The 26,610-nt window shown below is 40.5% G+C and overlaps 4 protein-coding genes across 5 annotated transcripts; 2 read left to right on the top strand and 2 right to left on the bottom strand.

Annotated features, from left to right (window-relative positions):
- Window positions 1–1,943: 1,943 nt before the first annotated feature.
- On the bottom strand, window positions 1,944–10,479 carry znf366 (zinc finger protein 366). Its single transcript, XM_054611363.1, has 7 exons — window positions 10,363–10,479; window positions 7,079–8,107; window positions 6,828–6,995; window positions 6,096–6,246; window positions 5,355–5,546; window positions 3,331–3,505; window positions 1,944–3,242 (listed from the first exon to the last, which is right to left on the bottom strand). The coding sequence occupies exons 2-7, from the start codon at window positions 8,098–8,100 to the stop codon at window positions 2,656–2,658; spliced, it is 2,295 nt and encodes a 764-aa protein (XP_054467338.1). The 5' UTR covers window positions 8,101–8,107; window positions 10,363–10,479; the 3' UTR covers window positions 1,944–2,655.
- A 2,365-nt stretch (window positions 10,480–12,844) lies between these two features.
- On the top strand, window positions 12,845–14,558 carry LOC129100790 (isotocin-neurophysin IT 1-like). The gene is made up of 3 exons (XM_054610274.1): window positions 12,845–12,964; window positions 13,339–13,543; window positions 14,407–14,558. The coding sequence occupies exons 1-3, from the start codon at window positions 12,845–12,847 to the stop codon at window positions 14,550–14,552; spliced, it is 471 nt and encodes a 156-aa protein (XP_054466249.1). The 3' UTR covers window positions 14,553–14,558.
- A 1,058-nt stretch (window positions 14,559–15,616) lies between these two features.
- Window positions 15,617–16,664, top strand: LOC129100789 (fatty acid-binding protein, liver-type-like). The gene is made up of 4 exons (XM_054610273.1): window positions 15,617–15,840; window positions 16,036–16,208; window positions 16,373–16,465; window positions 16,554–16,664. The coding sequence occupies exons 1-4, from the start codon at window positions 15,696–15,698 to the stop codon at window positions 16,602–16,604; spliced, it is 462 nt and encodes a 153-aa protein (XP_054466248.1). The 5' UTR covers window positions 15,617–15,695; the 3' UTR covers window positions 16,605–16,664.
- A 2,196-nt stretch (window positions 16,665–18,860) lies between these two features.
- Window positions 18,861–25,884, bottom strand: smyd1b (SET and MYND domain containing 1b). 2 transcript variants are annotated; one of them, XM_054611507.1, is made up of 10 exons: window positions 25,763–25,884; window positions 25,145–25,321; window positions 22,779–22,992; window positions 21,928–22,058; window positions 21,688–21,726; window positions 20,767–20,962; window positions 19,713–19,805; window positions 19,417–19,580; window positions 19,131–19,299; window positions 18,861–19,025 (listed from the first exon to the last, which is right to left on the bottom strand). In XM_054611507.1, the coding sequence occupies exons 1-10, from the start codon at window positions 25,882–25,884 to the stop codon at window positions 18,861–18,863; spliced, it is 1,470 nt and encodes a 489-aa protein (XP_054467482.1). The 2 variants fall into 2 exon arrangements, with proteins under 2 accessions (XP_054467482.1, XP_054467483.1); XM_054611508.1 differs by lacking the exon at window positions 21,688–21,726.
- Between the last annotated feature and the right edge of the window lie 726 nt (window positions 25,885–26,610).

Genomic DNA, 26,610 nt, shown 5'->3' with positions numbered 1-26,610 from the left:
CGTGCATACAGGCCACGGCGGTTGAGTGCATTACTTATTGTTTTCTTTGAAACAATTGTACCTGCTAATTCCAGGTCTTTCTGAAGCTCTCCACAAGTGGTCCTTGGCTCTTCTGATAATTCTTTTCACTCCTCTGTCAGAAGTCTTGCGGGGAGCACCTGGTCGTGGCCGGTTTATGGTGAAGGATGTTCTTTCCACTTCCGGATTATAGCCCCAACAGTGCTCACCGGAACATTCAGAAGTTCAGAAATCCTTCTGTAACCAATGCCATCAGTATGTTTTGCAACAATAAGGTTGCGAAGGTCTTGAGAGAGCTCTTTGCTTTCACCCATCATGAGATGTTTCTTGTGTGACACCTTGGTAATGAGACACCTTTTTATAGGCCATCAGTTGGGACTGAACCAGCTGATATTAATTTGCACTGACAAGGGGCATGATTGCTTTCTAATTACTGATAGATTTCAGCTGGTGTCTTGGCTTTCCATGCCTTTTTGCACCTCCCTTTCTTCATGTGTTCAATACTTTTTCCCTGTGTCATTCCATTTTATTACACAAAACTTAATTTCTGAACTTATTTGTTTGGTTTTACTGGATTACTTGGGTTGTTACCGACATCTGGTGAAAATTTCATGTCAATAGCACCTTTAGAAATATATTTACTGAGAAAAATGGTGACGTGTTCAATAATTATTTTACCCGCCGTATATATCATATGTATATATACACAAGATACAGGATATTTTGAGCCCAAACATCATGAAATGTGGTAGATAACGTTTTGATTTATATATGTTTAAGGTTACCACAGTGGTTGTAACAGTAAATGTGTAACATCCACTATATATTTACAGCATTATGTGAGTTTAAAGGATTCAAACAATCTCTGTGTGACTGATTCGTAAATCTTAATAATTTATTATTATCTTTCCATCTTGTAGGGGTTATGATTGTTATGTGTTTACAAAGCAGAACAACCAACTGCTTCTTGCCACAGGATTCATGTTTCCATCAGTATCTACCTGTTCTCCTGTGTGTCTGTGTCTTTTCATTCTCATGATCTCTAAAGTTTCAGTTCGTTAAAAACACACAGGAGGGAAACATTATCCTTCCTGAAGTCTCTGAGGTGTGGTCGGTTTTATATATATATGTTGTTCCTCAGAGATTGCACAACATGATGCTACTGAGAGGAGCTGATTCCAGATATTAGCGGGTGATAACAAGCTGTGGGTTCCACTCCGAGCCAGTGGTTGGGATTGAAACGTGTAGGTGAGGAAAGGAAAGGAGAGGAGGATGTGAGAACTTCCTCAAACTGTTTGCAGTTTCGCCCTGTAGGACACGGTGGTCGTCACTGGCAGAAATGGAGAAGCTGCTGTTCTGCATTTCATCTGACAAGAAATGGCTCGGTGTTTACCTGAACTGACACTGCAGGGTGAGGTATAATGTGATACCACGGCCTAGTGAGCTCAGTTTTATTCTGAAACACAGTGAAAAAAAGACTGTTTGCTATATTACTTCATGAGATATAACAAAAGATGTATTGTATGATAATGTGCACTCTTTGTCAAAAAAAAATCTTACATTCCAGGAGAGTTTCTGTTTTCAGTGAGGCTTCTGCAATGAGCGGAAACAATGCTTTATTCTGAGTCACACAGACATATGAAGCCTTTGTCTGGGACACCCACTGTGTCCGTCTCTGCTGTTTGATCGCAACCTAAAAGAGAGAAGGGGAGAGGTGTTTTCTCTTCCTCTTCCTCTGCTTTGAAAGAGAAGCAGGAGGAGAAAGGCAAGCTTTTTGAAACTCATGGCAATCACCTCTGGCTTTGTAGAGTATGTGTCAGACGGAGAGGGTTGACATTCAATGTCTGGTTTTATATTCTTAAAACGCTCATGTTTATAGGATGTCAAAAAGCACAAACATTCATTTAACATTCATGCATCAAAGCTTTTATTGTTTTATTAGCAGAATCACATTCAGATGATCCCCATTACACTGCCATACAATTAAAACATCCACCAAAATTGACCTTAAAAAAATCTAAACGTTAGACATAAAAAACAAAATCACAGTTTATTTAATTAAACACTAAAAATTTGAGAAACTCAAGCTTTGTTATATCTGTATCTGTCAAAAAAGTGTTCCACAAACAAACAAAAATAAAAAGATAATGTCAACACATGCACAATGGTTTGAGCAATAACACATTTTTGATTTTGAAATGATAGATTCTTACATTTAAAAGACAAAGACAAAGTCAAGGTTAAGCAAGGTTGCATATGTCAGTCAATATTGCAAAATTATTCTAAAAAAATGATTTGCAATTTGTTCACTCTCAAAAAAAATCATACAAAAAATATTCATACTTTTCGACCCATAAATGCACATTATCCCCCTTTCAGTGACCATTAATCAGTGTATGATATGTTCTGTACATGAATTACACTTCACAGCTTTGTATTTCAGTTACTTCACTGTTATTTTCTGCTCAGTTAATAAACATGATATGTTCATCTTTCTTTTTTTGGTTCTAAGCTGCTACCACATTATCAGTTTCAGTTAGACACAGACACACTTTACTTCACTTTCCTGTAAAAAAAAAAAAAAAAAACTTCTTCCCTAAAACCTGCATCTTGTACTCTTTCTTTGTCTGATTGTTATCACTCTTCTTCATCCTGTGGACCCGTATCTCCCATCAATTCACATGTGCGCGAGTGACGCACTATTTCATCGGTCTCTGATCTGCTCTGGTATCTCTCAGTTGCATCCATCTTCTGTTTGCTTTGCTCTGGCTCGTCTAGCTCTTGGTGATCAACTTCTAGTTCTGCTATCTCGGATGTCTCTACTGACTGTAAGTGCTGCGCCTGGTCACCTCTGGGATCTACAGAGTGTCCCTTTGCTGCTGCCTCCCTCTGTTCATCTAAACTATGCGGATACATTTCTTTCTGGGTCTCCTCTGGCTTTTGCTCAGCTGGAGACCCCTGCCCTCTCTCCTCCAGCTCAGCGATGTACTGGTCCTCGCCTGCCGGCTCATGTTGGTCCACCTCAGGGCTGTACTGGCTCCTTCTGTACAAACTCTCCTCGTCCTCCTCCTGACACGAGCTTCCAGGGACGCTCTCACCGTCTGACTGGGAGAGGCGGAGGCTGGGCAGGCCCGGGGGCTTCTGGGAAAGGTCAAACGGTTCCTCTTGGCTGAAGCGGGTGAGGAGGCTCATGGGAGTGCAGAATCGCCCTCTTCGCCTAAACACTGAAGTGAGAGAAATTATTATTTGCATCGAGCAACTTTTGCAGCAAAAATAAAATGAATAAACCATCTATAGTATGTGTATCCTTACATCTCTCATCCAGCCCTCTGTCCATGACGCCGTGTTTGACCTTCATGTGTCTGGTGAGGTTTCCCTTCAGCGTGAACTTGCTCGGGCAGTAAAGGCATTTGAAGGGTTTGCTGTCTGAGTGGAGATGCATGTGGCCCATTAGGTTGTGCATCCTGTTGAACTCCTTACTACAAAGCTGAGAGATAAAGGGAGAGAAGTATATGGAGCCACATGAGTAACTTAAAACTTTTACATGACTAACGTAAAAATTTATTGCAACTCAGCTGAGTGCAGCAGCTTCCTGTCGCTGATGCTAGCGATTTCCCCGTTTCTGTTCTTTATGCTAAGCTAAGCTAATTAGCTGCTCGCTCAAGCTAAAGATTTACCATACAGACGTGAGAGTGGTCTAATCTATCTTACTCCCGCCCAGAAAGCTTTGGACATATTTCCCAGAGTTCCCCTTTTCAAAGTGTTATTTCATAAAACTATATTACGCATTGGCTGTGGTGCTGCTAATTTTGACTACCTTATATACTGTTAGCAATTTAGTCAATGATCATGTTGAGGCTGATTATATGTTTTGTATATCAAATTTCTATCTGCATACTAACTACTAACTGGCGAATAAATGTAGCTGAGTGAATGAAAATGTTCCCTCTAAAATGCAGGGGTGTAGAAGTAAAAAGCAGCTCAAAATAGCATGCAAACACAGTCCTTGATTACGTTCCTCCACTGACTGTAAACACTATTCAAGGATATAAAAACAATAGACGAACACCATACACCTATTATTTTTCATTCTCTGCCAAATCTCCTTTGTTAGATGGCTAATTTGCACAGACTGAGCTATACGTAATCATGAATGAATGTGCAGGCAGTCAGATAAACAAAGACACACACCCTTTCTCCCTCCTCCTATCCTTGTTTTCCTCCTTTCCTCTTTGTCTTCCCCCTCTGTCTCTCTCTCACTCTCACACACACACACACACACACACACACACACACACACACACACACACACACACACACACACACACACACACACACACACAAGAAAAACAGAAAGAGAGAGGAAGCAACATCGAGACAGGGCCAGGAGGAGAACAGGGAAGGGCAACTCCTGCGCTGTCCTTCCTCTGCATTCTTTTTTATTAGGGTGGTCCTTTCCTTCAGGAGGAGAGAGGGACTGTAAACTGTCCAAGAGGACCGTGAGAAAACAGGAAGCTCCCTCCAGCAGCAGAGAAAGCGAGATGAAATCTATTTGAGGGCCCTGTACTCCGGGGAGGCTGGGGAGCCATTGTTAGAGAGGCAGTTTGTGCTGCGATATCCTTCCTATGGACAAGGAGGCTCCTACTGCCAAAAGCCTCTCTGCTATCTGGTCATGTTCTCAGTCCAGACTCTCTAGAAAAGTGGGAAAATCCTTAAATAGCAGCAGCCACTAAATGTTAAAGATTCTTGGCTGTGATTATCAATAAATGCACATTGGCAAATTGAGTTTGCGATGAAGGTAGCACCTGGAGTCTCAATGCCTATATCCAACCCCCACAAAGTAGAAACTGAAAATATTAAAGGAGTAGCATGTTGTTAAAATACACTTATTCGCTTTCTTGTCTAGAGTGAGATGAGGATTTTTTTTACCATTATTATGTCAGACGCTTAGCATCAAGCTTAATATTTTACATATTAAGATTACCTGGCTGCTGGTTAGCTTAGCTTAGCACAAATATTGGAAACAAGGGGATAGAGCTAGCTTGTCTCTGTCCAAGGGTAACATTATCTGTCACATAACCACTGTAATACCAGAAAGTATTAAGTTTGCAGTTTTATTTATATATTTAAAGACTTGTGAGCTTTAGAGGTGCTGATAGGTGTATTTTTCTGCCTTTGGACGGAGCTAGGCTAGCCGATTACCCCTGTTTCCAGTCTATATGCTAAGCTAAGCTAACTATGTGTGCTAACTATTCCTTTCCTCAGTAAGTGAGAGATGAAATGAAGGCCAAAACACTACTTAAAGATCCCCATCCGACATGAAAGATTTGACCAACCTTGCATTTATAGGGCTTGATGTCTGAGTGGACGATCATGTGGGCCTTGAGGGTCTGTTTTTGGACGAAACTCTTGAAGCACATGTGGCACTGGTAGGCCCGTATGTTGGTGTGGATGAGAACGTGGCGCTTCATGTTTGCCAACAGAGTGAACTCACGACCACAGATGCGGCACTTGTGCTCCTTCACCCCCTGAAGAACGAGAGAATGTAGAAGTAGCGGCGTGAGAAATGTGGTCAACTGTCTGTCTGCTGCTTAAAATCTTAAGTTCAACCCCACTGATCTTTATTTTAACATCTTTATTCAATTTATTTATTGGAGATCTCATAGTTTCCAAAGATTACAAATTTGTTTTTTGTGAGAAATGTGTATAAAATGATACCAAGAGATCAGAAGTCTTGGGTTTCAATATGTAATTCACATACTCCAGTATATTAAATGTGTTAAGCTGTGTGGAATCAAGTTTCTATGCACCTACAGTTGAAATAATGATGAAAACTGGATGTTAAGGGGGTAAATTGCTTTGAGACAGCTGCCAAAACAACCTGTTAGGCTAACATCCAAACTATTTGAAGCATCACGACACTATCCAAAATGTGCACATGGTATAATGGAAATGTCTTGATTTGACAGTAAAATTGATAACTCTGTTTGATGCCAAATATGCATGCCTTTGCCAACAATGGCTGACAAAAACTGACAAAATGCTGTCTTTATTTTTGTCCTCCAAATTAAACCTACTTTGTGCGTGAGCGTGTGCTGTTTCAGGTGGTGTGACTGGATGAACTCCATCCCACACTCGCTGCAGATGTACGGCCTGATGTCTTTGTGTTTCATCATGTGGTTCTGAAGCTGGCTCGGGTACTGGAACGTCTTCTGGCACTCTGCACACCTGCAGAACAACATGTAGCCAATAAAGGTAACTTCCTCAATGAGACAAATAAGAGATAAAGCAGTAGTTCATCATTTTGGGACATGTGTTTGCTTTCTGAATTAGATGAGAAAATCGATATCTCTCTAATGTTTGTACGGTAAATATGAAGCTACAGCTAGCAACCTGTTAGCTTAGCTTAGCACAAAGACAGATAACAGGGAAGAACAGCTGACCAAATGTAACAAAAGCTGCTTTCCAGCATCTCTAAAGCTCACTAATTAACATATTACATGTTACTTGGTTAATCCATGCAATAATAAAAGTGTATTTTTAACATATTGTTGTCTTGAGGGGGATCATGTGGTAAATTGTATAAGCATCTGACTGAGCCAGGCTACTTAATTCTCGAATTCCATAATTATGCTATGCTAAGCTAACAAGCTGCTAGCTGTAGCTTCATATTTAGTGTACAGACATGAGTGGAGTCTATCTTTTGTTAAGAAAACAAAAAAAATAATTGTATTTCCCAAAATGTCCAACTATTACAAATACATTCATTATGATATTTCAGCAAAGGGAAGAACCAGTTTTGTGCTCACCTGTACAAGGTGGGGCCGCGATGGGCGGTCAAGTGCCTCTTCAGCTGGGCCAGCGTGGGGAAATCCAGCCCGCACTCCACACAAACGTTCTCCTGTCCTTTGTCGTGCTTCAGCTCATGAGCGCGAAGCTCACTGGGGTAAGCAAAACCTCTACCACATACACTGCAGCTGGAGAGAAAGAGAAAGTGTGAAAATTGAGCGTAAAAAGAGGACGGTTGAAAATAAAAAAGCACCTGCTGTAAAACATCTACCTGTACGGCTTCACATCACTGTGCTGCATCATGTGTCTCTTCAGGTGGCTGGTCTGAGTGAAGGCCTTCTGGCACACCTGGCACTTGTGGGGCCTCATGCCCTGGTGGGTGAGCAGGTGTGTGTGCAGGTGGCTCAGCTGCTTAAACAGCTTCCCACACAGGTGGCATCCATGTGGTTTGATGCCGTTGTGCCCAAGAATGTGTGTGACCAGGTTGTACTTAGAGGTGTAGGACTTCTCACACATGCGACACTTCCATCTCTTCTGGCCTCCACCCACGTCGACATAATAACTGTCATCCACGTGGACGTTGAGACCGAGCTTTTCAGCACTTGTCGTCCCGACCCGAGGAGGTCCGTCACGGCCGCGATGCCCGGGGCGGAGGTCCTCTCTTGGGTAGAAAGAACCAGGGGAGAGGTGCATGACGGGGCCGGGCATGAAGAAGGGGTATGGGAGAAAGCTGTGGTGGAGAGGTGGGAAGAAGGAAGGGTGTAGGAGGAGAGGAGAGGGAGGCCAAACAGGGGAAGGACTTTGAGGCTCCTGTTTCACCTGCACAGGTAGATTCATACCTGGTGATCTGTGATGAAGCTGCAGTGTGTTGAGCTCGATCATACCGGGGATGGGCTTAGGAGATGGGGAGGGAATGGGGCGAGGTGGGAGGGAGAAGGTGATGTGGGAGAGGTGCACCGGCTTCTTACTGCTGCTTTCGTCTGCCTCCGCGACTCCTCTGTCGGGAGATTCACCTCCTTGGGCGTCCATTTTGAAAGGAGTTCTTTTGCGCTTTTGGGATCCTTCCTTTTGGGTGTAACCTGGACCAAGCATGGGAAAGAAGGCGGGGGGGCTGAACGCACCATAGGTGTCTCTGCTGGGTGATGTGCTGGGGTATCTGGGAGGGGAGAATTTGGGGGGCTTAATGTAGAGCGGAGGTGGGCTTAGGTAGAAACTCTGCTGGGATACTGGTCTTAGCTCATCTCTGAGGGGTGGACTTCTTGCTGGTGAGAAATTCATTCTGGCTGTTTCCATCTTCTCTCTGCATTAGAAAGAGCACAAAAAGTGGTTACAATGGTGAAGGAAGTATTCCGATCAATTACTTAAGTAGACGTAGCAATACCACCGTCTAAAAGAACTCTGTTTAGTAAGTATGTATTTAATGGCAAAATGTAGAGAAAGTAAAAGTCTCATTCTGAAGGATAGCTCCGGTGGCTGAAATAGTATAATTTATGACATTATTAGATTATTTACTGTTGATGCTGGTAAAGATGAAGCTAGTTTAACATTGTTTCAGACGCAGTTAGGTGATGTAGTCCTTTGGTTCCCAACCTATAGGGGGCCGACCCCTTTAAAGAGTTACAAGATACATCTTAATGGGTGATGATTACATGATTTAAATTAAACCTTCTGAGATTTTAGAAGCAAAAATGTTTCTTTGATAAGGGGCCCCTTTTTGGTCCCAAATTAGGAATAACTGATTTAATCTTTAACAATTGTATATTATAAGATCGTCAAATGTCTTGTTTTGTAAAAATGTAATCTGAAAAGTAACTATAGCTTTCTGTAACGTACATTGTTTGGAGTGAAAAATACAGTATTTAGAGTAGAAGAGTAAAGTATCATAAAAAAGAAATACTCAAGTGAAGTAAAAGGGCCCCAAAACGGACACAAACTTGGACAAAGGTTGTCCAAAGACTCTGTATCTGGTTTCTATTTCTGATATGAAACTATGTCTCTGAAGGTGTCTCTGGAAGGTATGTAACTGGGCACACAAACAGTCTTTTGTCGACACCCACACCTTTCAGTGTTCAACCTGAAACCTTTCACTTCTGTCTTTCTCACAGATCTCCTCCTCTCCTGAAAGTAGGAAGTTATCTGTGAAATGTTCACCTCTACCTCCCGCACACTTTTCGCTTCTCCATGTCTTTTTTTCTATGCTCTGTTCATCTTTTTTTTTTTTGGTGCTGATAGCCAGGAAGAACTTCCCCTTTTCTCCTCCACTGATAATGCTGTACGTGATGTTTTAATCTGTATCTCTGTGAGCAGCCTGAAGTCAGTGGTTAATAAGATAACTGATACGTTTAAAACTGTGAAATATGAAGATGTCATAGCTATGAATAACATCACCACTGTAATGTCTACGTGCAAATACTTTTGTGTAAATTATGGTTGAAAAGATGACACTCGGAGAGGAACTGTTTACTTCTGCATGACATATAAAATGTGCGCAGCAATGTTGTGTGTATCTATTCTCTTCCTGTAAATAGCTCAGTGCTTATCAATGAGAAACTACTGAGATCAATATCAATCCACTGAATCATAGTTCTACTTTGTTGTCTGCTACCTGTTTTATCTTTGTTGGTTGCAGCAAATTGCAGCAAATAGGCTCAAATAATCATGTAATTGTTTGGTCAGAAAACACAAGTTAAAATTAAAAGCGAAACCTTGCTATCATTGTCTTGTTTTGTCCAACCAAGACCTAAAAGAAAAGCAAAGAAAAGCTGCAGATTCTCATTTAGATGCTGAAATATGGAAAATGTAGGTATTTGTGCTTGAAAAATGCCTCACTTGATTGATCTATCACCAGGATAGTACATTTTCTGTCGATTGACTGATCAATTAATCGACTGATTCAGCTATGCGTCCAGATTCACATACAGACAGCATAATGTGATGATGACAACAAGTGAGGATGATGAAGTTTGGAGAAATCCTGAGATGAAGATAAGTGCAGAGATTACAGAAAAAAAATCACTTTTCATATAATTCAGTGTCATATTGTTTACGCAAAATCAAAAAACATCTTTTTGAAACAAGAAATCACCCATCAATATAAATAAAGGAAATACAAGTAACGGGGACACAATGTGTACTTGAATATAAATGAATGATATATAGCAAACATAAACCGCATGCAGAATGCAAGAATAATGTTATTCTGCCTCTTCCAAAGATCTTGCTAAACTTTCAGATGCACATGGAAATTTTCAACGATTCCCTTTCAGTCAGTTTCAAACGCTCCCCTGGATATGAACCTGGTCTCTTATCCATTTCCCACTGAAGGTGCACCGTGCAGAGACCCCCAGCTACACTTTGCCACACCATGCATTCCAAACCACCCATTAATAGCTGAAGCCCCTCCTCAAATGCCAGCCAGTGCCATGTAAGTGTGTGTTTATGTGAGGCTGCAGCGAAGTCTCGGTGTGTGAGTGTGTGTGTGTGTGTGTGTGTGTGTGTGTGTGTGTGTGTGTGTGTGTGTGTGTGTGTGTGTGTGTGTGTGTGTGTGAAACTCACCGGTTGAGTGTAGCAGAGTGTGTTTTCTGTGATGCTGTTTGGCTGAAGTGCTGCTGCTGCTGCTGCTGCTGTTGTACCTGTACCTGCGTTTCTCTCCCTCCTGCTCGCACTGCAACTCTCCTGACAATGAGCCGCCCGTCCACGGATAGCATTTGAAGTGACTTAAGAAAGAGAACAGGAACAATCACTTTGTTCTCATTTTTCAGATGAGTACCTTCGGAGAGAAGGAAGGAAGGGAGGGGAGAGGAAGTCAACAAGCCTAGTGCCTTCCTGCAGAAAAATAAGGAAACACTAGATAGACATCTCCATTTCTCTATGAAATAGGGATTTTGCAAATTTTTTGGAGGAATGGCGAGATGTGATGTTGCAGAAGGAAAAAAATGCATTTTGAATGTTTAGCAGCAATGGAAGATGATCTCAGTCTGTTGGATGCAGCTCTTTCTCTGAACACAGCTCAAAGAAGTGCATGTTTGGAATGACTGATTTGACATGTAAAAATGAATGAAATCATTTTAAAGAGATTTTAAACACTAGAACATATCAGGTATTTTAGGTTACAGCAGATAAAGTTTATGGTTTGTCAGTTGCATATTGTTTATAATACAGTGGCTTAAACACCACCTCTGTAAAACATTTGATGTTCAGTTCTTCTTTCTTTCTTCTCTACATGGTCAATTCTGGAACCGTGTGTGTGGTGTTTCTGTTATTTTGTCCACCCCCAGCATAAGCATGACAGATAAAAACAGTGACAATCGATGGAAAAGGAATTGATGGATGGGTTAAGTGTGTCAACACAGTCACTAGGAGGCAAGAGTGTCCCATTGTCTGAGTGACACATGACAACACATAAGAAATGTGTAATGTCAGACTTCGTCTCAATGTCCCGCTCTCCTCTCTTGGCACAGAAGTTGGCCAACACAGACTACGTTTTGAATTCTTTTTTAATAGAGATGAGGTGGCAGTTAGTGGATCGGGAGGGATCGGCAGTAATTGAGCTCATATCATTGAAACGGGGAAACTGTCTTTTATGGGCTGTGGCCGATCATTAGCTGTGTTAATTAGCTCATAAGACCAATTAACCTCAGACCTGGACAATGTGTTCCTCGATTCCTGCAAAGAATTAAGGACTTTATTAATAGAAAGGAATATTTGTAGGTGTGCGTGTGTGTGTGTGTGTGTGTGTGTGTGTGTGTGTGTGTGTGTGTGTGTGGTGTGTGTGTGTGTGTGTGTGTGTGTGTGTGTGTGTGTGTGTGTTTGTTTTAAGCAGGCCGAGATGCAGAGACAAACTTCTTCTCATGACCTTTAAAACCAGTTTTTAACAAATTACTAATTTAAAGGAGACCTATCATGCTCATTTCTAGGTTTGTACGGGTATTTTTGGTTTCTACTAGGACACATTTATATGCTTTACCCTCATCACGTCTGAATACACCTGCATTCACCTTCTGTCTGAAACGTTCCGTTTTAGCGCGTCTATTCAGAGTTGCGTTTCTAGGTACCAGCTTGGGTCCATGTTTACTTCCAGTCAGATTATGTAATTTATCTTAACTGCAACTGTATAAAAACATGGCCGCCTTTAGAAAGTTTTAGTTTAAAACTGTAAAATGGTATGACATCAAAACTGTACAAAAATCCTGACGGCTCGTTTAAAGGCACAGTTTATGAAAACAGGCTGTGTGTATTTCTAAATGGATTGAGCGTTTCTATAGTTTCACAATATTTATACAGCAATTAGACCTGCTTTATGATTAAAAAAAGACATGAAAGTCACACGTTTTGCAATATGGGACCTTTAATGACTTGATTTAATTAAATGATGTACATTTATCAGTGAGCCATAGGCTCAATCACCATTATTTTACCTCCTTTAAAGATATGGAGCTTTAAAAGATATTTATTAAAACGAAAAATCTTTGAGATTGCCTCTGTAATTGAAAAAATTGTTATAATTGATCTCCTTTATAAAAAAAAGTTGTACTACACCTGTATCGACTCATGCTTTGAATAATTCAATCTCCCCATTCACTTCGTGACCTCTCTGACCTTCCTGTCATCTCTAACATGCATGGTCACGCACCACAAGCCCTCCTGTAATAATTCTCAATAGTAAAAACCAAACCAGGCCACAGAACTGCCTGGCCCTTTTGACCCGGCCGGTCCAGTGGTCAGCTTAATTTCCGGAGGTGATAGTAACTAAACGGCCTCATTAAGGATCTCTAAGTGGCTTTTGGGTTTCTGTGTCACTCTCAGAAGAAACTCTGGAAGTATATAAGACATGTCCGAGGCACCAAGAACAGAAGAAGCATCAAGGAGCATCTAGAAGCAACACTTCAAATCTACTGCACCTACATCAAGAGATTAAGCAACAAGTGAGTTTTGTTTCTCCAGATAAGTGGCGTGATTTTGAGGACAGTGGATGTTTCTTTATATTTGGGTATTAACTACTATCTTTTTTCATCTTTCTTTCACTTTCTCAACAGAAATGACTGGAGCTGCTGTGTCTGTGTGCCTTCTTTTTCTCCTGTCTGTATGTTCAGCGTGTTACATCTCTAACTGTCCAATCGGTGGGAAGCGGTCTATCATGGATGCACCGCTGCGAAAGGTGAGCTGCTTTTACCTCTGTTATACTAAAAAACATAAACTTAGATGCAGCAAACTGACAAAGGTCTGCTAGATTCAAAGTTTATTTTATTCATACATCCCAAAAGGGTGTTATAATCTAAACAGCATACAACATCCTCTGTCATTACACTTTTGATATAGATAGGGAACAACAATTAAATAAACCGTTGTTGGTTACATGTCAAAGTACCTCCTAGAGTTTGGACTTGTCATGCTCAAACAAGAAAAAGGGAATAACAATCTCCAATTTTCCCTTTAGGGACACATAGCTCACATTAAATGCTCTACACTGTGCTAAATAGCATCGACATATTTTAAATAACAGCTATAATAATCAATAATTTGCCCCTCCAGTGTATGTCATGTGGCCCTGGAGACAGGGGCCGCTGCTTTGGCCCCAGTCTCTGCTGCGGTGAGGGCCTCGGCTGCCTGCTGGGCTCCCCGGAAACAGCTCGCTGCGTGGAGGAGAACTACCTGCTCACCCCCTGCCAGGCAGGAGGGAGACCCTGTGGATCTGAGGGAGGACGCTGCGCTGCTTCAGGAATCTGCTGTGATGCAGGTCAGGATGTTTTGAAGTACATTTGGGCAGTGGAGGAAGAAATATTCAGAACTTTTACTAAAGTAAAAGTAGCCCTTTGTCAAAAAAAATCATGCATTCAGAACTTTACTTTAGTGAGTAAAACTACAGAGGTACTATCAGCATATTAACTGAATGTAAGGCAAAAGGGCTCAGTCAGAGTTATTTATTATACCATTAGATCTCAGTAACTGCATTGCATTACTATGTAATGTTGTTGTTGACAGCTTATTCTAGTTATTTCATATAATATTGGGTGGTTTAATAGACTGTATAACAATGCATTGGGATTTATATGCTCGTTATAGGTGTTTAGGATCTGAATCTGTAAAGCACCTGTAACTAGTTATCAAATAAATGTAGTGGAGTAAAAAGTTACATATTTCCCTCTGAAATGCATTGGAATAAAAGTATAGAGTACCATTAAAAATACCTTCAATTTTAAGTACATTACTTGAGTAAATGTACTTGGTACTTTCCCACCAAATAGGATTGATATATGGAATGTTCAAGTAGTTTCTATTCTATTCTTCTGTATTACAAGCTTTGTTTCAGCTAAGTTGAACAAATCACTGCAAGTACAAGTAAATAAGCAAAACGCTGTGTCATTTGAGGTCTCTGTGAACTTTTCTTCAATCATTTGCCCTCTTGTACTGAAAAGGTTCACGGTCCTGGGTCAAAAAACCTGATAACGACATGCTGTAAAGTCTGTAGTAACACACGAGTTCTTAGCGATAACATGTCTGAATACACTTCCTGTAAGTCGCTTTGGATAAAAGCGTCTGCTAAATGACTGTAATGTAATGTAATGTCATTTATTTGTTTTTTTCTGAACCATTTTACAGAAAGCTGCACCACAGACCAATCCTGCCTCGTCGATGAGGAAGGAGACGACCAGACCGGCCAATTCGATGGCAGCGAACCCGGTGACATCATCCTCAGGCTGCTGCATCTGACTGGTCTCAATTCTCCTCATCGAGTTCACCAATGAGCAGCTGCTGATAGCAAGGTCTCATGGGAAGCTTTTCAGCCGTAGAGACGACGTGGGACTTGTAGTTGTAGTTCAGATAGTTGTACCTCTATGTTTGTCCCTGCTGTTTCCCCTGGAGTATTTCTGTAGAGGGCCTTTGTCGATATATTTTTATGTATGAAAAGAGGGATGAATATTGACAGTGTACATCCAGATATCTGCATGTTGAAATAAAGTTTTGAGAGACCTTCTGAACTGTTTTCTCTACGCAGTAAAGGACAAGTCAGCATAAAGCTTATCAGGCTGCAGCGTTATACTATATTCCACTATCACCAAATGTACAAAGCCCACAGCCGTCTTTATCTTTTGTCATTTTCTCGTGTGTGTGTGTGTGTGTTAGTTATCGTGGCAACTTAAGTATCTCATTATCACTGTTGCAACAGTTATGATGGTTATCTTGTACAATAGTCACCTTTGATCCATTTCTTTTTAAACTTTGTGGTTAGAGCTGAAAGCTGAAAAACGAATGAAACACAGCAGGTTGATGAGTTCACTCAGAAATAATGACGACAGGTTACTGACATTGTGTTTGATTGTCTCACTTTGTATCATGTTATTCAGCACGGATAGCTCTTTTTTTCACAAATCAGGCAAAAAATATTTTACCAATAACATTCAGCTCTCAGAGAAAAACATCTTTTCTTACACTCCAGCTTCTGTGAAACTCTTAGAGGGGCACTGAAAAAAAGACAAGACAAAATGTGTGAAAGGTCATATAGAACAAAGGACAGTAGGAAAGATGTGAAAAAGTTGGCTGAAGGAGAGACAAAAGGGAGAAAAACTGAGAGAAAAGGGATGGAAAGAAGGAACAGAAAGTGTCGGACAGAAGAAGGAAAGCAGCTAAATGAAACTTGACAGCAAAAGTATATCCAGTCAGCAGCTTCTGGAGTATGATTCATGTAATGTCATCAGATGCTGGGACTTCTGATGACATCAGCACATAATTTTTCTATGAGTGAACCCCAAGTAGCGGGCATTTTTCTTCTCCTCTGCTACCTTACTTTAGATTAGTCACCGGGTACGTCTTTTATTTCTCTGTCCTTATTTGCGGTGGTGGATCTTCAAGTTGACTGGAGTTGCCTTCATTTCGGACACCTCTGGTTAATGATTGCAGCACTGGAGTTTGAGAGTATAAAACAGGCAGCCAACCACTTCTCTCTCACATCTTCTCTGTCTGACACCATGTCGCTCTCTGGAAGGTACCAGCTGGAGTCTCAGGAGAACTTTGAGCCTTTCATGAAGGCCATTGGTGAGATTGCAACTCTCTTTCCTAAAGGTTGTTGACCAGAAGCTTAAAACCTTGTTTGCATAGGGATTTTGAACGGGTTATTTGACAACAACAAAAAAAAGTTGGAACATAAAAAGTTTCTCCAAACAAATGGTTTGCTGACTTGTCTAGCCGTGATAACTGTAATTTATTAACCAGTTGCTTTTCTCGCTTGAGGTCTCCCTGATGAACTCATCCAGAAAGGCAAAGACATCAAGAGCATATCTGAGATCGAGGAGACTGGTGACAACTTCAAAGTGACCGTCACCACCGGCTCAAAGGTCATCGTCAACACCTTCACGATAGGAAAGGAGGCAGAGCTGGAGACGGTCACCGGGGAGAAGGTCAAGGTACGGCAGGGCACTAAATTTAAGGATGTAGGAACCTGAACTCCAATGTAATAAAATGGCACGCTGTTACCTAATCCTCATGCACATTGAGGAATAACTGCTTAACTGTCCCAGATGGAAACTCTGGGACAAAACTGGGATAAAACTCTTTATGCCTCTTTAAGGCGGTGGTTCAGCGTGATGGCGCCAAGCTGAAGGTCTGCCTGAAGGGAATTGAGTCTGTCACAGAACTGGTGGATGGAAACACAATTGTCAATGTGAGTACATAAAACTAATTGTGTGACGTACTGAATGACTCTTAAAAAATGTTTTTAATATGACTTTTTTTTTTTTTCTCGCCCCCAGACTATGACTCTTGGCAGCATTGTGTACAAGAGGACGAGCAAACGCATGTAAATGTCTGCACTTGGGATAATAAATGTTTAAAAAAGGCTCAAATATCTCGGTTTCTTTGGACTAAAATGATGAATGTTAAACCTGATGCAGGCAGGAAATAGCACTAACATTGTCTGTAGTTGGCTTCAAAAGGACTTTTAGAAATTGCTTACATTATGTACTGGAACATAATGAGCAACATATGTAGTCTGAATACATTTTTCATGTAGCTTACCCCAATTAGTCATATAGAAACAAATGACATCTGGCAGTCCAGTCATGGGGCATTAAATGTTCACAATAAATGTTTACATAATATTACAAGATTTATTAGAAGAACAATATGGCCTCCACTCTGGCCTTAAGTACATGAGGATAGCCAGCTGTATGCTTGAGCTAATGTCTGCAGGATCACCAATGAACAGCAGGGGGAGTCTGACTTTTTTTTCTAGTTTCATGTCCATATCCAACATTTAGAATTTCACAATCTCTTACAGTATAGATTCTCTTTGAAATTGTCCTCCATTATGCTGACCACATTGTGCAAACACAGACTGCTATCTTGTATCAAACCAGACTATAAAGGAACAATCATACTGTATTTTTCACTGGACAATGGACAATGTGCATTACAGTATTTTACTCACTTGTTGCAGAATTTAACTCTTAGTTTTAAAACTCGACACACAAGCCAAGGAGATGAGCGTATTAAAGTCTATGTTGAAATGAAACACTGCAATCAAAACCAACATCCTTTTTCAAAATTTCAAATGAATGCAACAAAATGATACACACAGACCCCATATGTATTTTTCTTTCAAAGCAGCAGCAACACACTGATGTACTTCATACCAAACACTGCTGTCTTTAGTGCTTTTAATACCGTTTTAATTTCCTCATGCAGGCACATTTCAGGAAAAAATGGATACAACTTTTTTTTGCCATTGCAGGTTTTTACAACAAAAAAAGACAAAAGTAGAATTAATCAATTCCTTATTGTAAACTAGTAAAATAACTGTGCAATGGTAAACAAGTAGCATTGTAAAGGATGGTGGATGGTTTTGGACCCGGCTTTCTGCTGGGCCTGGCCACATCAACTCATCCATGGCACAAGCAATGTCATCCCTATTCTCACTAAAGATGGAGGTAACCTGAGATCTATTTGTAGTGCTAAGGTTCGACCCTGATTTGTGTTAAATTAATGTTTTCATGTGTGTCTGTGTGTTGCCAATTTCAAGGTGTGTTTTGCATTTTGGATAGAAATATTAACCCAAAGATTGCAACAGCTATCGTTCTTGAAAGTGTGTTTCCAATGTAAGAAACATTGTGTAGTGTTTTGTAAGAAGTGTGTTGCAGAAGTTAAACAAAGTGCAACGCAGAAAATGTGTTTGTAATTTCGGTGCTTTTGTTTAAGATGTGAATACAAGATGGTTAGGCTTTGATGCTCTTGTCTCAGCATTCACAGTAGCAAAAAAACTGTAAAACAGCAAGATTGGATTGTCTTTTCAAACAAAAAACATATATTACAAAAAAAATATCACAATGAAAAAACAACATTCCTCAACTTGTGTTCACCTTTAGCTTCGAAACGTTTCTTATTCATGGTTAAAGTATAACATCCTGGTAATAAATGACTTGTTCTGGTACACAATGGGAATCATTACCAAGAAACAAAACCATTCAGTGTCACATTATTTGTCTTTGAGTTAACCTGTTGAACCTGGTTAAAATAATAATAATAATAATAATAATCAATCCTTTATTAGTCCCACAATGGGGAAATTATTTCTCTGCATTTAACCCATCCCGGAGGAGCAGTGGGCTGCAATGAAGCGCCCGGGGAGCAACCTGGGGTTAGGTGTCTTGCTCAAGGACACCTCGGCATGTTGCCGGTAGAGGGGTTTGAACCACCAACCTTGTGGTTACGGGACAAGCGCTCTATCTACGATAAAATATATCTGACTTCAGGAGTGTGGCTAAAGCATTGATGGCATATTGATGGCAATAGAGCTTTCACTGCATATTTAAAAAAAATACTACTTCTACTTCTGATTTTATTCTCTAACAATATGATGAATCTCAGGCACTTCCACTGGCTTTGGAGTATTGAAAACAAAATGCACAAGTACAACATGACATCTTTTTTAATGAAAAGCGTGACTATAAAAGTGAGTGAAACAGAAAATGACCGCATGACCAAAACGTGTAGACTCACACACATCAACGCTCAGAAAACTGTCAACAGTAAACACCAGGATGGTTTATTCTTGATCATATTTACTTCCTCCGGTGGAAGAGATTCTTGATTCCCTCCTCCACAGACTTGGGTTCATGCATAATGGACATTGGCTTGTTCTTCAGAGCTGCCTCTCTCATACTGTGGTAAACGTACTCGTTCTGCTTGAACATCCTCAGCTCCATCTCTGTCTGCATACGCATCGCCTGCAGAAATATCAGTAAGGACACATCAGCGCCTCAAATGTTCACCAATGAGTTAGTTATATTATATGATAAGTAAAAAGAATCCAGATTATGAGAGGAGTTTACCTCCAGGTCCTTGGAGATGGGATGTATTGGACCGTGGGTGACCATGAGAATGGCGTAGGCCTTGCAGATCATCCCATGGGCAATCTCTATCTCCCCAGCTTGCCAGTGAGTCACTCCTGCTCGCATGGCCGCCATACCCAGAGCGGCATTGTTAGGGTGGTACAGTTTCCTTTCAGGGGAAGAAGTTTTAAATGTGATTTTAGTCTGTGTTTTTTAATCCTAATTACTGGATAGAAAAAGACGTGCATGTGTATCGCAACATGCCGCACAACATCTCTGTACTCACAAGTATCCGTCCACCATTTTGCGGGAGTAATCTGAAGCATCATTAAAGAACTGCAGGTAAGCCTGCACCTCACTTAATGTGCTCCATATCCTCAGCTGGTAGATGTGAGTGTCGGCCAAAACTGGCTCTGTCTTCTCTAAGCAGTCCTTGCAGATTTTTACAACCTGAAGAGGGAAAAATAAAATACAAATAGATACATTTTTTTAAAAACATGGAAAGTAGGATTGAGCTCTGGTATGATCGAAGAAAAACCAACACATTCTTTATTTGATGTTGTAGGTGATCTGATAAAATACCTCATGGTAGTTGCCATTTAGCCGAGCGTTTTCCATCTTCTCCAGCATTTGAAAGCAGTAATCTGTTGCCTCTTTCACCTGTTCCTCTGTAGGCTAAGAGATAAGGATGGGAGGTACTGATCAAATCAAGAATGAACACACGAATAATCATGTAGAAATAGACAATCTTCTCTCTGATTGTCTCATTTACTTTTGAAGGTCATATATAGACATCAGTGTTAAATTGAGACTGTTACATAACCAGTTGAAAGGTCTTCATGGTAACTTTAAAGACATAAAGGTGTTTTCTTTGTCTAGAGGCCCATGAAGGCAAAGGCCTGGATATTATAATTTTTCTTAAATAGACCTTTGACCTGCTGAATAGGCCCCTTTCCAAGACATGAATGTTTTTTTCTTCACTAGTCACAAACAAGATATCCTCTCATATATGATTAAAAGACACTTCATAGTTATTATGGTGATTATCAGACTGACAAATCCCGTGTATCATAACAGTTTTGGTCAGAGTGTCAGAATCATATATACAAACATATACCTTCTGAACAACACATCATTCTACACTAAACAAGCGTGTGTGTAACATGTTCCACAGATTAAGATCATGTGAAGCGTTATCATTCATTGTCACACTTGGTTTTGGTGTGTAATGCAGGGATTTACATATTTTACTGATCTACTGATACTGGTAGATTGAAATGGGAAGTTGAATGTAAACTATATAATATAATATAGAACACATAATATTATAATTCCTGTTATGTGGTGGATCATATAAATACAGTTTCTACCTTTGAGTAAATTAAGACAATTAAATACTTTTTCGCTACCTCACATGTTTGAATGCACACCCTTATACACAGTGAATACATTAGGAGTTATCTTTGCTTAAAATAGTCACTGCGGCTCTGCTCCTCATGTTTCCGGGCTGTCCTTATCACAGGGACTAAATATAGTGAGAGGGTTTATCCCTTGTCTGCCTTCTGCATTATTAAGATGATTCTCTCGCTTCATGAGAGGCGACATTAAAATCAACACAAGGACAATGGACACACACCTTGACTCCGTCCACCTCCGCGCCCCCCATCTTCAAGTCGTCTTTGATGTGGTTCTTGCAGTTCTCGCATGTGCAGTCAAAGAAGTATTGTGTTTTCAGCATTCTTCGTCTCTCCTCTGACAAATTCAAGAAGTCAACGTATGAGACTGTCAGCTCCTCTCCCTCCTCGATCTTACCGAGAGAACGCAGCTCAATCCTGAGGAAGAGGAGCACAGTTGAATGAAAGCAGAAGTGACTTTATTTTATCCTCTTTCATTTACAGTTTTTGATTGATGGTGATATGCAGTGCCATAGTGTGGCTTTCAGTTCAGTCAATCCAGTTGAAGGATTGAAGGAATTAATGTTAATGAAGATTATTTCACACTTATTATTTTGCAAAAATAAAAGGCTTAAAAATGAAATGATTTTGAATATTTACATGGAAAAGTTGTTTTTGCCATGTTTTAGCCTGGTGTAACATGGTGTTAGAAGTGAACTAACAGGAAGGAAAGTTGTTACGAATGAGAGAAGCTTCTAACACACTTTCTTGATGATGGACAGATGCACGCTGCAATCACACCGACAAACACACTAAGTGATAAACCAGCAGCATACGAGTGAAAGATGTGTTGACATGACAAACAGTTAGATAAATATTTGTGGTTGAAATACAAGCTTCCAACAGGTAAAGAAAACCATACCAGCCTTTAAATTAAGGTTAGAGGATTCAAGATGCATTTTGACATTTTGATGTGAAGTCTGAGTCACATCAAACCTACAGTGCATACTACAGGGCACTACCGACAAAGAATAGTATTTTCTAGAATGGATGGAGTGGAAGGGAGGATGGCGGTTAAGCGTGGTGATATGTTGATTATGTCAAAGTCTCAATGGTGCTCTAATAAATAAGACTTTGAAAAGGCTTAGGCTGAGGTAACGCACCTCCGTTGAGAATGAAACATAGTATTCACAGCCGATTGACTGAAAGACAAACAGGAAGCAGTTTTACACCAAATGCAACCTGACAGACACGCATTCACACACAATTCACAACAGCACGCAAACACACACCAACTCTGAAAACATTTCACATTTTATAATCAAATTCATTTCAGCTGAATAAAAAAACAAATTCCTTCAAGGACAAAATAGAAATTGAAGAGGCTTTTTGTTTGTACTTACTTGCCGTGGTTGAGGATCACGGTGCAGTTTGGCCAGCAGTCGTGATTCACCAAACACAGATTTGGGAAAAGACCAACTCCGACTGCCTGAAGGCCCCTCTGGTCGCTCACAGAGAAACCGTTACAGTTAATCTGAGAGAAAGAGGGGAAATGTCGATAAGAACAAAGAGATGTTGAAAATTGAGGAGAAAAATAGTTGAGGAGTTTGTGCAATTTGTGAAAGTTGAGAATTTCTTAAGTATTATTGGAGGATACAGCTGTGGCTTTATTAAACCAGTATGTAGTTCCAACTGATGTTCATTGAGTCACAAGATAAGTTTGAGAGGTCTCTTTGTTGAAAGAGAAAAAAAAAAACGTTGGAACCGCAGACTGTTTCATTGTGCCAGTAGCTCTTTAATTTAGTTTTCTTTAAGGTCTGTTTAGGAAGTTTTTGTCAACTCATGAGGTCTATCAGATACACTTCATGTTCACCAGGTCAGTCACTTGTCAATACATCTCATGATCTAAGCTGCAGGGGGTATAAACTGTTGTTATTGTTACTTGTTGCTGAGTGCAGGATTTCACAGATAGATAAAACTTTTGTGAATAATTAACTTTAACTATTAATCTGGTACATTGTGTACAACATCCCACTGGTTTATACTGCTTTGTGCTGCTGGCAAAGATTCATTAATTTGTGAGTTGATAAGGACATGCATTAGTTTTGGTCTCTGAGAGTCTGCACTGTCTAATTTGGTGAAGGGAGGTACGGCCAGCTAACTATCAGGCCTGTCCAAAAAAAAGCCCTTGATTTTGGATAAAACTTAGAAAAATAAGGGATGGCCAATAAAGGGATAATGCATATAAACATACCACTCCAAAAATGTGTGAAATGTCGTCAATTGTGTGCTGCTTGCTGGTGCGGGGCCAGTAGTCCAGGAAGTTGTGGATGTCCACTTTTAAGTCCTTCAACTCGTCCTCTTGCATGTCGGCTATGTGATCCTCCAGCTCCTCCAGTGTGGTCAGCTGCATGTCTGACATCACGCTCCCCTCTTTGTCAAGGCGCCACATGATGCGGGCCACCAAACTGACCACAAAAACAATAGAAGAATAAGACAGATGACTTCGAGTATCACAGTAAAAGCAGATGCACATTACCTCAAGACCAGTGGCAGCTGGGGCTTGAAGAGCTGTGCATACAAATAATGTTATTATTCATTCTCAAAGGTTAATATCTGCTTCTATGTATTGTCTATGCATATAGCATCTTCCTCAATAGCAAATATTTGTGTTATGAATATAACTGGGCTTACTTGGACGGGTAGACGTCGCTGCCCAAATTAACATTACAGCATAACAGACAGGTGGAGGAAAACAGGTAGATGCTCAGTCCGATCAGGTAGATGCTCAGTCCGATCGTTACATGGCATGTATTAAACTGTGTGGAAAATGTTAAAACAACACTTTGGAGCCACGACGAGTCGGCAAAATATTCAAATGGATTTTTGAGACTATCTGAATAGTTGTCTGTGCACTTTGTTGTTGCCTTCAGTGGAGTTGAGCTTGAGGTTTTTGCTGTTCGCTTCAGGCTCATTTGTTCTGAGCTTCAAGCTCCGAGCTTTATGGCAGTATTAAATGTCTCTTTTTATAAGCCAAGCTTTGAATGATGTTTCGAGACAATGACACACACAAAGAGAGAGTGAGAAAGAGAGTGAGAGAGAGAGAAAGAAAGAGAAGTTGGACTATTGCATATGATGTTCCTGTTAGGTATAAATAATAATAATTTGAATGTTAAAGGAATGCAATAAACAACAACTTTGAACTATTCGGAAAAGCCGTCTCTCTCTCTCTCTCTCTCTCTCTCTCTCTCTCTCTCTCTCTCTCTTTCTCTCTGTGTATGTGTACAAGACATGGACACTATATTGGTTAGTGCCTGATACTGTAACGGACGGAGTGACATGTAATGTCAACCTGTTATGTGTGTTATTGTGTTTACAGGAAGAAGTTGTTCAAGATAAGAGTAATGGTTATTGCATTTACTGAGTTCAGGAGGTCAGTGAAGGTCTCATGACCTGTGTAGCTGTTAAACCTGTCAATCCTTCTAGCTAGAGTCTAAATGCAGCAGCAGATTGTTAAGCTGTCCAGAGAGCTTTTTAGTGGGGTTGTCTGTGTTTTTGGCTTATTTGATAAGAGAGTAGAGAGACGTCAAGGACTCAGCCTTGATTCATGGGGCGCACACTTAACCAGGTGAAAACCAACATTTCTTTGTTGTTGTGGTGAAATATGTTGCGTCATGGCTTGAGCAGATTTAATAGAAATTAATCATGAATATCAAAAGATGTAGAAATAGTTAATAATCTTAAAAAAGATTGTTGAAAGTCTCATTTCATTCTGACAGCAGTCAATAAATCAAATGCTCTGACGAAAACATTTTGGTTGCTGTTGCAGGACTGTGTTAAGCCCGTCCGATCCTTTCTTTTGGAATTATAATTTCATGATTGGATGGGCTACCTGCCTGTCTACCACCTGCCTTCCTGCACATATTCATGCGCTCATTGCTCGTCAATGGAGTCTTCCACAAGCTGCTATATTGACAGCTGTGAGTACTAACAATATTCATGTTCGTTCTTATGATCATTTTGGGGGGAATCGCTTTGGAGGGAGGCCTGAAGGGACGGACTGTCAGTGTTGCCGCCGTCGTAACTTACTTGCTAGATTTAGCAACTTTAGGAGCTAGTGCTGCTAGCTACTCTCATTAGAAAAATGTTTTTAAATCGTGCAACATTACCAACCCTGCCTTAAAGCTCTACTAAGTAGCCACAATCTGCAATTTGGATCTTGTTGGAGAATATTAAAACTAAACAAAACAAAAATGCTAAAAATAACTTAACTAGACTAACTAACTAAAGGGTAGCCTGGTTCTAATTATGTTATTTAAGTTACCGACATCATTTGAAATAAGTCAGTTTGAATTTTGGAAAAAATAAAATCCACTTGACTGTATCTCACTTGATTGCAGGTGGCTCTATGCATTTATGTTGTCTTGATGAAAATCAACATTGCACCAAACCAGCCGCTTCTTTTCTAATTTGGTAGGACGGAGTAACAATAGTAAACTGTTAAAACAAGTCTCAGTCTTAGTGTGTGGACTCCTTACTTTTGTTTGGTCTATGCACACACACACAGAAAAAAAAAAAGATGCATCATGTAAAAATGTATTTCCTTTTCCCTCCACTTACCGGATGTTCTCGTTGGGTGCTTTGGCATAAGCTTTGATGGCACCACATTCTTGCTTGTGTTCGGCCCAGCCGGCGCGCTGGCAAGTCCGGTCACAATAATGAGCAGATTTGCACTGGCCGCATCTCTGTAGCTTTTCTTGTCTGCGGAAACAGCTGTGGCAAATACGATCTGCTAGACTGCAGAAGAAGAGTGGAAAGATGTTAGTTGAGATAGACGTCAATGGAAGAGTTGAGCCTGTTGGCTTATTACTGGTGCCCAAATGCTCTGCTATACTAAGATATTTTTTTTTATTGTTTAGTTACAGTAAAGTAGAAATATTCCCCTGAGAATGAGCTTTCTACACAGGAATCATGGTTGTCTCTTTGACATTACCTAAAAATAATGATTAGGTTGTAGCGACATACTATTAGAATATAGCACTTATGTTTCATTATCTAACCACGTTAAAATCAGACTCTATGGACATCCCATGGATACTGTGGATAAACTTTAAACCTAGAAAAAGAATTTACAGAAAATGTTTTGTCCACCTGCCCAAATATCCCCATAATGACCACATCTGAGCACACCCCCACTATTAAGCGTCCACATCCCCAATTGGCATCAACACACGGTACCTGTCAAACACAACAGCTGAGATACTGGGCTCGGCAAAAATGACGTCTCCAGCCCAAAACTCCTTGGTCGCCTTAAGACCCCTTCCTTTTCCAGGTGAGTCAAATATCGCCACGTTCTCCATGGTTCCTGCACTGGTGCCTGAGGTGCTGATGAACAGTGAGTCAGTGGTGAACCGATGAGTGCTTCAGTGGTAGAGAGAGGCTAAATGCAGCGATGGGGTAGTTGAGGAACTCAACCAATCTGTGACCTCTGTGTTCTTCAATGACAACTGCACATTCCACACCCGGGGTACTAAAATAGCCGTCCTCTTTAACTGTACCAACAGTCACAGAAACATGGGTTGATGGTGTTTTGTCTCATTAGTCCACTGATAAATTAAATGTTTTGTCCTGTCAATAAAGCCAACAAACTTGTATGAGAGTTACACCACTGAAAGTAGCTGACGTTCTCTCAGATTCTTCAATTTATTTCAATTTGTGGTCACAATTTTGGCTTTTTGTCCTAAAGTTCCCCCCACCCCCAACCATGAATTGGTAGGTGCCTGGGCCCTGAGGTTTATTTTGGGCCCTCAGTTGGGGCTGTCTATCAAGTGTCTGTGGTGACGTTAGACAGCTGCGAGGAATTTGACAGAAGCAGGGCTGATCTAACTCTCTGTCTCTACTCTGTTCTGGTACTTTCTATAACTTACTCTATTTCTCTCAGTACTTCTGTATTCATTTATGACATTTGAGGGGTAGACCAGCTTTAGGGTCTCCAGAATGTACCCTGACCCCACAACATGAGTGGATTAGCAGGTCTCGGCCCCCACTATGTGCTACAAAGAACACACACACACACACACACACAC

Source organism: Anoplopoma fimbria, chromosome 13 (assembly GCF_027596085.1).
Source record: "Anoplopoma fimbria isolate UVic2021 breed Golden Eagle Sablefish chromosome 13, Afim_UVic_2022, whole genome shotgun sequence".
Classification (NCBI taxonomy): domain Eukaryota; kingdom Metazoa; phylum Chordata; class Actinopteri; order Perciformes; family Anoplopomatidae; genus Anoplopoma; species Anoplopoma fimbria.
Note: the sequence above shows the minus strand (reverse complement) of the source record. Positions and strands in the feature narration are given on the sequence as shown.